At 34.9% G+C, this 13,599-nt stretch overlaps 1 protein-coding gene across 1 annotated transcript in view; it reads left to right on the top strand.

Annotated features, from left to right (window-relative positions):
- The window catches only part of Syn (synapsin), a 208,488-nt gene that overhangs the window by 182,914 nt on the left and 11,975 nt on the right, over window positions 1-13,599 (top strand). The window contains exons 7-9 of the mRNA XM_089238613.1: window positions 4,850-5,055; window positions 8,252-8,429; window positions 9,264-9,373. Of these exons, the coding sequence (XP_089094739.1) occupies window positions 4,850-5,055; window positions 8,252-8,429; window positions 9,264-9,373 (494 nt within the window). The remainder of the gene's footprint in view (window positions 1-4,849; window positions 5,056-8,251; window positions 8,430-9,263; window positions 9,374-13,599) is intronic.

Raw genomic sequence — 13,599 nt, forward strand, 5'->3', positions numbered from 1 at the left:
TCTTGTTTTTTTTGTTTTTTTTGTATTTCCTCTATGTCGAAAAATTTAATTAAAATATTGATTCAAATATTTTTAAATATGATCACTTATCTGAAATGTTATATTTAGGAATATAATTTAAGACATCTTAGCAATTTTGTCAAATAAATTACAATAAATTGTGAACTTCATTAAAACGATAAAAATTTTAATCGGATTAATTGGGTTGATTAACTCAATTAAAATTTTTAGCTGAGAATAAAAATTAATAGATTAACCGACCCAATTAATCAATCAATTGGACCAGCCTTACTTTTTAACGTAAACGAAAATTCGAAGATCTTGTGTATATACATTTATAATGATACATTTTTCAATAATTTTCATTTCGCTTTTGCGGTGCTTTCCCACGAAATTCTCAAAAAATTTCAGCTCCACACATTGAACAAGCATTTGTCTACCTTTCTTATTGATAACTATGACAACAAATACAAGATTCGTAACATTATTGTAGATCTTGCGTTCAGTTTCAATCCATTTTACATAGGCTAGAAGCCTTGGAAGCCCTATTATATGCGTATCTATTCATAGCGTACTACAAGTATTCCTCTAGGAATTATAATCCTTATAACTCTTATCAGGCCATGCATTCGTTATGACTTCGCCTTTTTATTTAGAGGGACTTCCGAGATTCACAAGATTCAAAAACTGTCGTTTTTATCAACAATTCAGATCTCTAAGCATACGAAACCATTTACTCGGGGTTTGGAAAGCTTTGCTTATTTTTGCATCATTTATATTAGAATGAAATAACAACTTCATCATAATAAGCATGTGATAAGACTGAGTGGTGCGAAACTATTAGTACAAATTTTAAAAGATTATACTATACACTTGAATAAGCATTTTTAATTATAAAATGTGTTGTCAAATCCTAATAGCAAATGTGGCAGAGGAGCTTGTGACCCCAGCACTACCCAACCCACACGGATAAAAGGCTTACATCCCGGAAGGGACAGAGATTGGGTCGTGTCTGGTCTGACAGAGGAGCTTCTCTCTGAAGAGTGTATAACAAATTTTCACCCCAAAAGAAAGTACCAAATACAGTACCGTAACACAAATCTGCTTTGCATCGTTTTATCTCATTTAACATGTGAAAAACAAAAGTAATGAAGGAGAAATTATTATAAACAAATTTATGAAATTTGGTATTATCTATCAAAAAAACAAGAGACAAGCAATATTCATTTTGAACGTAGTAGGAGATTGATACTGAGCTGAATTAAGCTTGAAACAAAGTAAAAAAACTACTTTGGGGTTGTTTTATATGGGTGATACCAAGTAGTCCCAATTTTGCTCAGAACTTAACCATCAAATTACTGCCTATCATATAATGATAAATAATAAGTGAATTACAACTTTATAGGTATGATTTAAAAGACAATTAGCTTCTACATATAAATAAACAGCATCTACTTTCTAATTAAGTCGTTTTTTGACAGAGAAATGTAACTTTTTCTTGACAAAAGTTGTAGGTGAAATCAACCAGCACAAATATAGAAATGAATTACCTTTCGGGTTAGATAATACCAGGGAAGACCAACGTATGTCGTGGGTAGACCAACGTATGTAATTTTGGGTCGGCATACGTTCGTCTTCCCTGGTATCAGTACAAATATATTTAGTAAACGATAATCAAAATAGCAGAATCAGTAGCTCAAATATACGAGTTGACTGGTGATGTCTCTATATAGTCGGGCAAAATCAAAACCGCTTGGAAATTTTCATTAGAAAATCGCCGCTAGTCAACTATGAATCTCTTTTTTTTCAGGATTTGTGCAAAGTTTGTCCTCTAAGTACAAACTGGCCCCCGGATTATGATACCATATTTCTCAGGACGGATTTGCTGAAATACGTGCCATAAACCTTCCGAGAGCAATTGTGGTTCCAGGCCAGTTTTTCCTCTGAGAATCACATAATAATTTAAGCACTGCATGTGTGGTATTATTACGGATGCAACTCGGATCACCGATTTGAGAATTCTCATTGACGAGCGGCTTAGGTTTTCTGAGTATTGCTCAGCAGTGGCCAGTAAAGCGTACAGAATGCTCAGTTTCATTTTCAAAGAGGACTCTTCGCGTTCATCTTAAGCGATCCTTCCACTTTTAAGCGTCTTAGTTCGCCCTGCCGAGAAGAGCCACGGTTGTAGAGAAGAGCAACGCGTGCTCTTGATGGCACACGGAGCTTAAGCAATGAAGAGAGGCTTGATTTTTTGAATATGTTTACATTGGACGAGCGCAGATGTCAGGGGAATATGGTTGTGAATGAATGGAATAGCTTTCTTCCCTAGGTCGTGAATTCTAACTGAATTGACACGTTTAGAAACAAATAGATAAACATATTGGGATAAATCGAGAAGCTATTCATACTTAGATAAGACAACCTTATTTCATGTATCTTAATGTTTGCATTTTTTTATGGGCAATTGTATTTTATCATAATTATTGGTTTTTATTGCTCTTCTTAGGCTGCTGTATTTTTGATATAGTTCAGAAATATTTGAAATCCATATTTTTTATGGGAATCTTTTTTCAGCCACCTCGTTGGGCATTTTACCTGTTATGGCCTTTATATTTGTATTTGCATTTCTACTCCAATAGATTGGACGCGGTGGACCCAGTGTGCATAGCCTATTCTTCCTTAAAATCTCTCTTATCTTGATTTATTTTTGTGGAGGCAACTCTTAAACATTGTGTACATGTGACATTGTGTGTGCATGTTCCATTCCTTCTCAAAACCATTAAAGTTTTCAACCAAGTGCTCTGAATCAACCTGTATATATATTTCATTTATATCTTAGAAATCTCAACCTCGGTTACAACGATACCCTTTCGCCGTCCCTCAAATGTCGTTTTACTGTATTTGAACCAACTAACCGAAGTGAAACCCCCATTTTTACTCGTACGCTCAAAAAGATTTCATTGCGTATAGTTTCAGAAATGGTGAAAATATATTTTTGAGAAAAATGTGTATTTTCATGAAGGAAAAAAAATTCCGGCAGCACCTAATCAATGAACAAAAGCATAAAGAAGAGAGTGAATTTACTATGAGCAGTTTCCGCTTGTGCGTTTCTGTCAACAGGAGAAGAGAGCATGAGGCCCCATGAGAGGGTTGAAGTGTTGTTCTCAAAAGATGCTCGTTAGCTCGACTCCGGGGCTTGTACACCATCATTCCTATTTTGAGGAACCACTTCTTCTTTGAAGTGCTTTTACTCTTGAGGATTTAGCAGTCAGCGAACGATCAGTGACACAACCAAAATATATATACTATATATTAATAAAAAAGAAAAAACAGAAAAAGAATATTTAGGCGTCGTTCGTCTAATGACACTGACGCTAAAAACTACTGGACCTTCTTTTTTTTTTACTTTGATTTAATACTTTTTTTTAATTCATCTTTTCCCCACTTTCATATTTCAGTCCTTGTTTAGTCTAGTGAGGAAACAAAAATATAAAACTAACGAGATAGTAGGTGTTAAATACGTAATTCTTCAAAAATAAACTTTTCCTTTTACGACATCCGTAATAAAACGTAAAATTAGCCTTTATTCATTGCATAAACCGTTAACCCCATATACTGTAAAAATTTCGAACATCTTTTATTCAATGAAATCTATCCACACTCTATGGATTTTTTAGAAGTTGTATCCAACCGAAAGACATCATCAGAGTAATTGTGAAACGTGCATATGCTATACCTTGGCTACAATAATGTTAGAAATGATATCCCTGAATTTCAATGCGTTTATCCATTCATTACAACATGTACCTCATGAACTGATGAAGCATTATGGTGTCCACATACTTTTAACGGCAACGGTAATGTTCATTTTCAACTCTTCGAAGGTGTGTGGATTGATTTTACGTGTAGTCTGTTTTGTATATTTCCACAACAATTAATTCGGCTAGATATAATGTGGAGATCTCGTTGAACCACAGTTCTTTAAAGAGAGAGATGATTCTTTCTCCAAAAAATTCCTTCAACATCACTATTTTAAAATTTGTGGTATGACATCCAGTGGTCCCGTTCATAACCTTCAAGTAAGGCTATGAAATCCTTTGCATCTTAGTTTGTGTCAAAAAATACTGTGCCTAATATATGACACATCGGACGTCGATTTCTATTAGATGTAGAAAAGACTTAGCAAGAGATATGAGTTTTCAAAGCTTCATGTCTAATCATTTTAGCTACAGACACATCCATTAAGGTAAAATCATGCTTCATCTGTGAAAAATGCATGATCTAAAATGAATATCAAGGAAAAGACCTTATCCGGATATTATGCCGAGGTGAACTCGGAAAGAAAAGTCACCTGGTCTCCACCAGGAATCTAACCCTTGTCCTTTTGGAAACCGGAAAGAGATCAGATGACTTTTCTTTCCGAGTTCACTACGGCATAATATCCAGAAAAGGTTTATTTCCTTGATGCATTGGGCTGAGAAAAAGTCTTGTCACTCTATCTAAAATGAATATGTCACAACGAATGGAAGGCTGGAACTAGTAACAATATTATGCACTGTTTGTTAGGAACTTTGTCAGTATACAGAGTGTTGTAAAATTTTACATTGGATTCACTGTAGGAAGCGTAAGTTCTATACGTAAACAGCATAAAAGAATAAGAATCCGAACATCTCTCAGATGCGCTCGAGACATTCAAGCTTTATTTGTGGTTAGCAGAATATACTGTATGACTGAATCAGTTTATGAATAACTACTTTTGTATGTATTGTACTCGTAAAAAGTGGTTTTTTTTTGTTTAATATCGTATTTTTCTAACATATATGCGTCTTTTTTTCATTATTTTGTGTAGTTAACAGCCCCCAAGTATCCCAGTGTAGTGAAAATTAGCCACGCTCATGGTGGAATGGGAAAACTGAAAGTCGAGAATCACTTTGATTTTCAAGACGTGGCCAGTGTCGTTGCGGTTACCAAGTCATACTGTGTAGTCGAACCATTCATTGATGCTAAATATGATATTCACGTACAGAAAATCGGAACCAACTACAAAGCTTTCATGTGAGTTAATTTTCTTTTACTCATTTTAAAATTATTTTATCACAAAAAATTACTACGGGATGTACATAACTAAGATTAATACTGTATTTCGAAATGACCTTAGAGAAACTGCTGTTAGAGTGACATCAAATTCTCTTGCTTTAATGGAAAGTATTGCCAAGGTAAAAATTGGTGCCAAAACATGCCGCTGGGAAAACAAACACTTAATTAAAGCGAAGAGCATTGAACTGGAAATTGAAACACTTACACTACATAGAAAAATATATACTGCTGTGTTTTCTACTATGAACTGAAATCACGAAAAGTTAGTTGAATGAAATATTTGAGTACTTCTTCCCAGATGTTGTAGAGACGTATTCCACTTTTTGGTTCCCTGAGATTTTAAGGCTTTCGGTCTTCGAAGTCAATCTTAAGTGTGCCTACAGTCAAAAATCAAATTATTCGCCATGTTGAAATGAAATAATGGCTGGAAAATGGTTATGAAGAATCACTCGTTCTCATATAGCGGCATTTGTCTTGGTGCTGATTTCACTGTGATTCGCTGGAAAAAAATTCATTGTCTTGAGAATATTTCTACAAAATATGAAGTTATTTCTACTCTTGCTATGTGTTTTTTACACGTGAATTCTAATTGCACTCATACTATGTACTTAATCATAAATAAGAATTATACCAAAGAATATAAAAAAGGGTAAAAGTCTCGGAGCTATTCATTTTTCACTCTAAAATCCACATTTCACCATTTTATTTTCTAATAGAGTATATCGTTCGGGATCATTTATATTATAGATCAACATTTGCTGTTCCAATTGTTTTCATGGTAAAGCTCACAAATTGCTCTAAAATTTGAGAATGGCTCTCTTTGCTATTAACACAAAATGCTCAATGAAACCATTATAGCCCATCTAGCACGAGATAGGATAATTCATAGAAGATAGAACATTATACGGAAGACGGCATTTTCCTGTCATTAATACAACATGAACGGTGGCTCTGCAAAGATAAGTGATGTTATCGGATTAAACTTAATGCTTTTACCATTTTTCAAGTGGGAGAGATGAACGCTATGTGCTAGGAAGTGGATGGCGTTAAACTGATTTTGGCCATGTACGACGTCGATACATGCGTGCCCACGCACATCTACTTAAGAGGAAGTAAAAAGATGTCTGGTATCACATTGAAATGCTGATCATGATCGAGATCCCGCAACAGATTACTTCCAAAACCGAACAGGATAATTATTCTCACACCTTCGTAGATATACATTAGTTCGATCGATTCATCATTTCAAGCGATCATTTTGAATCTTCGCTTCACTAAACTCATTAGCATGAAAGGCTTCGAGCGATTTACATCCTTGCATTCATATAAAATTCACTTTCGACTTATAATTTTCGTTTTTCGATACAGTTTATGAGACAGAAATTGATGTGATGAATCCCATGAATGAAACTCGGTACTTGTCTTTATCGTTATCCAAATCTGAGGTTATGTTTCCTGAAAATTATTTCAATGTGATGTTGAAATTTCTTTGCGGTGGTGCATTTATTATCATCGCTAATCAGTAAAAGTATAAATCAATGAACCGTACTTGAGTGATCTAATGTCTTTTGTTTTATTGATGACAAAATGCATTAACGGTGTAGAAACTTTAATTTAGGACTATGCGATAAATCTTTTCTTGTTATACGTTTTTGAAGAGAGACCAGTCTTAATATTTGCGTACGTAACTAAAATGAATCCACCGGCACTTTCCTTCTTTATGCCAAGTGTTTTTACATGCACACGTAAATGCGTAGTATATGAATAACATCAGAAAAGCGTCCTGATGGGAAAAATCTTGTGAAACAATATATACAGGGTGATTACTCAAGCCCTTTAACCGCAAGTTACTGTTACTGGCAAACTGTTTATCCTAGAAGCATACTTCTAATTAGAAAAAGTATCAAAATAACGTGTAGACCTCAGATACGTCATTTATATTGCAAGGAGTTGTGTATAGTTATCAAAATAAAAAAAATAATTTTATATTTGGTCACCTTGTTTTATAAAACCCAATTAGAAAATTGTTGCGCTGTCCCTCCTAAGCCTAATTTTTTTTCACGTTTTCAAGTTTAATATTCGCTAAGACATTTCAATTATAAAAATCGCTGAAAAGAAGGGAAAGATTAGCATAATGAGCTTGTCCGTTAGTTTTTATGTAGTTCTTTCCGTCATTTTCAGATATTTCGAATTCAAATATCTCTGCACTTGGAAACGTGGATATTTTTTTCCTCAGTAGAGAGACAGAGCAACAATTTTGTAGAATTAGGTGATTTAGGACAGGATTACCAAATAAAAAGTTAATGTTTTTTATTTTAATAACAATATAACCCCATGCAATATGAATGACATATCTGAGTTCTACACGTTATTTGGATACTTTTCTACTTCCAAGTATGCCTCTAGGATCAACGGTTCACCAGTAATTTGCGGCCAAGGGACTTCGGTAATCACCCTGTATATTAAAATCTATATATAAGTTGAATGAAATCGAATTCACAATGATGATATTCTTAGCACTTGTGAATACTAATTATAATAATTCAAAATACTTTTCAATCAAACGCGATCCTGAGGTTATCTTCAGAAAAGAGTTGCTGTCCATAGGTTGTTCATACTTATTATGCAATTGTTCCTTAACAATACAAAACGACTGATTGCGTTTCGAATTGGGAGTTTCTGGTATAAGGGTGTTAGGTTTATATACTGTGTATTGATCGTTTCCAATCAATATCACAATAACGATTCAGATGGTGATGCAAGGTAGGATAAGAAAGCAGACACTTATTTGCAAATATGATATTACTACACAGTTTTTTGGCTTTAAATGCTTTTTAGCAATATGGAATGAAGCAATGCATCTGGGAACAAAGATGTTTTTTCAACTGGTAAGTCGACAGCAGTAATATTTACATGTAAAGCTACTCGAAGAGAACATTTATAAGCACCATCTAGACATACGATTCCGTGAGTACATATTTGTTTTCATGCAAACTATCAATTTTTCCATTTCACTATTTCTCAAGGGGGGGAAGAAACACGTGTTAATGGAGGATTTAGTTAGTTAGCAAATTAATGAAGTTATGTGAATTAAGTAATAAAATGAAGTCCGTGTGCACACAGTAATGAGGTTTCCTTGCACTATGCATCGCAGGAGGAAATCCATTTCCGGAAACTGGAAAGCTAATATGGGCTCAGCAATGCTGGAGCAAATACCGATGAATGATCGTTACAAGAAGTGGGTCGATGAAGTTTCTGAATTGTTTGGAGGTCTGGATATATGTGCAGTCGAAGCCATTCAGGGTAAAGATGGAAGGGAACACATCATTGAGGTAAGTCTCGGCAGCATGAGTATCATTTTACTACCTATTTCATCTGCATGGATTAAAAGTGATATCACGAATTGTTATTCGCATGCTTTTTTTAGACTGTCCTGCTTTGTCTCCCATTATTTTAATTACTACTGGCTATAAAGGCGTATAGTTCTGCAAAAAAAAAACTAAATTATAAAAAATTGGAGGTTCGCAATTTTTTATGTGAACGATACATAAGAAAAAAATATATGAAAAACGTATAAAAAATTATTTAGCAGCTTTTTACGAATCATCAAAAATTCAATCATTTTATATATATATATATATATATATATATATATATATATATATATATATATACTTTTTCTCTAAAAATTTCAAAACAAATTTCGAGCAAATTTTGTTTTAAGTGATTTAGCCGCAGAATTTATTAAACTGAAACAAAAAAATTCTTATTATTCAACGACATCCATTCATATCAGGTAATTAATTAATTTAATTTGAAATTTTTATCTTGGAATAAGAGAGAGGGACGTGACTCATTTTGATTTTACTCAGGTAAGTTTTTAGAAAAAAACTGGGCATAAATTTTTTTTAAACTTTTATTGTGATAATTTACACCGCACTTCACACAAATTGCACAAATCATATTATAATAGATGCAATTATAATTTAAATAACAAAAATTTTGCGTTATCATTTTTTTCTAACTTTCAACGTTATATGCAAAAACTCATATTTGACAAAGCTTTTTGAATAATTAATGTCTTTAATAAAAATTATCATTCAGAATATTTCTTTTGTTAACCATGCATTTTTTTTTTTTTTTTTTTTTTTTTTTGCCTATCTCAGGTGAATACATCAGCAATGACACTTCTAGGTGAAACTCAAGAAGAAGATAGACGTTTGATTGCTGATTTAGTTGTACAGCGTATGCAAACATACTGCAAACCAGTGTTGACGTAAGATTATATTTTCACGAATTTCAAATTTATTAATTATTTAAATAACGAAATTATTTTTGTTGTTTGAAGTATTTCCGAATATACACTAGTTGTAAAGTTTTGAATGCTGCTTTATCTGTTGATTTCTGTAAAGAAAAACAAGGGATTAAATTTTATCTTTTTTTTTTAAATAGTACATCAATTTACTGAAAAATATAATCTAAAACAAGTTTTCAGCACAGAAGAACGCCGAAGTTATTATTGGTATCAGCGATGAAAAGCTGATCACTTGAACTTGGGTATCATAACTTCAGAGTACTTCATGTACAAAAAAAACCTGTTGTCTATTCGAGTAAATCACGTGAATCTAGAACATGACAATAAATATACATGGTAGTTTTTCACAAACACGCAGAAATAATAATAATAATAATAAAATGAAGATAATATGTGATCTCGTTAAAAAATTCACTCACGAGCCACAATGTGTATAAATACGTGTAAAACATAATACATTATTGTTCCTTCTTGTTGTTTGATTGTTACAACTGAGTAACGTATAATGAATGTGATCTTATATATATATGGTCACTCGTAAACAACAATAAAATATAAATTCAACCTGTATTAGAAAGAAAGTGTAAGTTAAGCTTATCTAAACATGAACTGAACAGCATAATCAGGAAATGACACTGACGATGTACTTTTCATTAAATTAGAAAGGGTTTGGGTGAAAATTTACTGCATGACCTCAATTATAACGGGAATGGATAATAAAAAAGTCAATATTTTCTGTAGCATTTGTGTAACATTCAGGTCACATCCGTAAAGGAAATATGCCATTTTTTACTGGAGTAAATGTCTTCTTCATCTTATAAGAATCTAACATCACACAAATAATGAAAACACATTACTTAGAGAGAATGGTAGAAATAAAAATGTCGTACACACGGTATAAAGACATTTATCTCAGTGTTCTTTCATAATACCTAAGGTCATTCACAATGTGTATATATGTTACTGCCAAAGCCTGAAGTGCGGCGGCTTGAAGTGCAGAAATGATTCTGACTTTGGCTGGCCAATTCGTGAAGTGTCTGGAGATCCCTGATCAATGTTTGATGTGTTGATGTAAGACGGTCCGGTAGGCCCGAAATCCATTTTTTTTCATCGCTAACGTGTGACACATGGCTATATACAGTGGCGTATTTACAAGGGGGGCTTAGCGGACTATAGCCGACACCTTTAATATTGAACAATGAAGGACCGGACACACCGCGCTTCCCATCTCAAGCAGATATCGAAACATTCCCGAAAGATGGGTGCATCAACACCTTCTATAGCAGAAAGCCTCGGCGTGTAGCTCGTGACGTCATTCGTACAATGTCGTACAAGGACTGCCAGAAGAGCAGGTGTAGAAGACGATATTTTGGAGACGTTAGCAGATCAGCCAACTACAAGCACATGAGTTGTGGGCCGTAGCGTTGGTGTGCCACAACCCACGTTACAACTGTTAGAACGGTTACTCGCTCGAATAACTTCACAGGGTTGGCGTATGCGCCTTTTATTCACTGTGACGGAGATTTGCATACGGTTTCTTCTTCTTCCGCAGGTTACATTTGCATGCATGGTGTTCTCCCGATAAATTTCAACAGGATTGCCGTTTTAACGTTTACGGAGCAGCCGTTTCGAAACGTGCTAGCGTGTTTGCGTTTTATGTTAGACCATGCATTCTTCGATGACAATTGTTTGTATTGGTGTATACTATCACGTCTTAAAGTTTTTCCCATCTTTTCTGAATCACCCTGTAGTCATTGTATATACTGCAAAAAAGGTAAAGATTTCGCACTCGGACTGTGCTATATCGAACGGCTACAGGTAAAATGGACGACTGCAGCGACGTCAAAGCTTCGCGCAGAGGCTTTCTGCTATAGAAAGTCTTACTTTAGCCCAGGGCGGTAAGTACGGAGGGGCGGCAAATTTTAGGAAAAAGTGGCTATGAAAATTAGTAGGATAATGGGATAAAGGCGGAAAGTTTTATAGCCACATGTATCCGCCTCTGTCCAGAGAGCGGGAGACTGAATCAGTGAGTGGCCTAGAGAGTTTGCCAGCATATGAGTAAACAAAAGAGTGTGCAAGCACGTTAGTGAGCAGAAGAGTGGCCTAGAGCGTGTGAATGACAAAAAGAATAACGCATAGCGTGTGCAAGCATGTGAATGACCAAAAGAGTGTGTGAACATGGGAGTGACCAAAAGAGTGTGTGAACATGGGAGTGACCAAAAGAGTGTGTGAACATGGAAGTGACCAAAATAGTGACGGACCATGTCGATGAATGACCAAAAGAGTGTGTGAACATGGAAGTGACCAAAATAGTGACGGACCATGTCGATGAATGACCAAAAGAGGGGCCTAGAGAATTTGCAAGCGTGCGAGTGATGTAGAGAGCAAGAGACCAGGTGAGTGAAAAACTAAAACAGTGACATAGAGCGTGTGCAAGCACGTCAATGACTAAATAAGTGACTTAGAGGAAGAGGGACCAACTCAGTGAACGATCAAAAGCGTGGCCTACAGCGTGTGGTCATGTAAATGGCCAAAAGAGTGACTTAGAGACGCAGGCATATTCGCGGGGTTGGGGCAAGCGGGTTATAGCATAGCACAGGGCGGTGAACTCAAGGAATGAGTAGTCAAGAAAATTAGACTAGAAGGACTTCAAAATTCGGGTAGCCCACAGGTGGCAAAACCGTAAATACGTCTCTGGCTATATATAGTAGCTGTACTGGATTAGCTCCCTGTGACGAGAAAGAAAAAAAAAAGAGAAATTTGGGAGAAAAACAATTTATATAAAACTATAGTTTAACAAAAGAAAAAAAAAATTACCGCATCTTTCGTGACTGCGATATGATGGGTTGCTATAGCTAACGTGGACATAATTGTCACGAACGAAAAAATACTCCAAATGTCGATGACCCCGAATCCCGTCTTCTCTTTCCGGACTTTCGCCAGGGATCTCCGGTCATTTCGTGAATTGGCTGGCCAAATCCCGAAATCCGAACATTGGCCGGGTCAATTTACAACGAAATTGGCTAATTCGTGAACTGGCCGATCTCCGGCTTTAGCAGTAACATATATATCTTCTTGATGGCATTAATTTATCTATGTTTATAAGACATATCAAAACCTAAAATTTAGCAGTTTCCGAGTTTTGAACATAGTGTACACTATGTATACATTTTTGCAGTACTTTTCTGCATTTGCAGCCATTTACAGTCGCGTATAAAAAAAGTAGAATAACCTTGTTCAAATATTTTAATGCACCGCTACAATATCGGTACGTGAAGCATATAGATTAGATTCTTACCTACTCATAAACTACATATCTAAAAATGATCTCGTAATCGAATCATGTACTTTGTACTTTTTTACAAAAATACTCAAACTCATGAGATAAAAAAAAAAACAACATCCGAACGATCCACAAAAATTATCAAATTAAAAACATAATAAATAACAATTTTTGCAATATTTGGTAAGATACCTTTAGGATGGCTTTGATTACTGAACTGAATCTACGGGGCAATGAGTCCACCATTCTAGAATTCTCATTTTGTTGGCATTAAACCACGACTTAACAGATTTGGCTGTGTGCTTCGTATCACTCATATGGGCCTTTAGAACGTCCAAATAATTTTTTTGTTTCATGGTGTCTGTTGTTCCCACTAAAGGACCAGCACCAGATGATCCAAAGCAGGCCCCACACCATCGATTTGCTTTATATAGTTTCATGTTATTTAAAGAGGGAAAACCCGATTGTGTGTGTGTTAAATTTTTTTTTTGAACGCAACTGTAAATTGAAATACGCATGAGAAAACAAAATATTTGAATGGCAGCAGAAACAGAATTGTAATTTTACTTCCCGTTTCTAAAATCTTCATCTTGTTTCCTTTGTGGTTTTTTTAATGTAAGCTCCATTTTTTGCATATTTTTGAGATAGATATGTTCTCATGCGTAAAAAAAATTTTCGTCGATGGAATGGGCGAAGAGAAGATGGGACCAAGCTTCAGCCTGGAATAACTGAGAGTATTAACCACAAAAAAGTAGTTGACGCTACTTAAAAAGTGAAGTTTTAACAGTTCTTTTTGGTTTCTCGAATTTCTATGAAGATGAAGCAACGTTCATTTTGTAACAAACTGTTCAATAGTAAAACTTGATACAGAATTTTCTCTCATGATTTCGAGAGCATCAAACAT

The sequence above is a fragment of the Pholcus phalangioides genome, unplaced genomic scaffold (genome assembly GCF_987345545.1).
Source record: "Pholcus phalangioides strain wild (caught in Gottingen) unplaced genomic scaffold, Ppha-v1.0 ptg000011l_1, whole genome shotgun sequence".
In the NCBI taxonomy this organism is placed as follows: Eukaryota; Metazoa; Arthropoda; class Arachnida; order Araneae; family Pholcidae; genus Pholcus; species Pholcus phalangioides.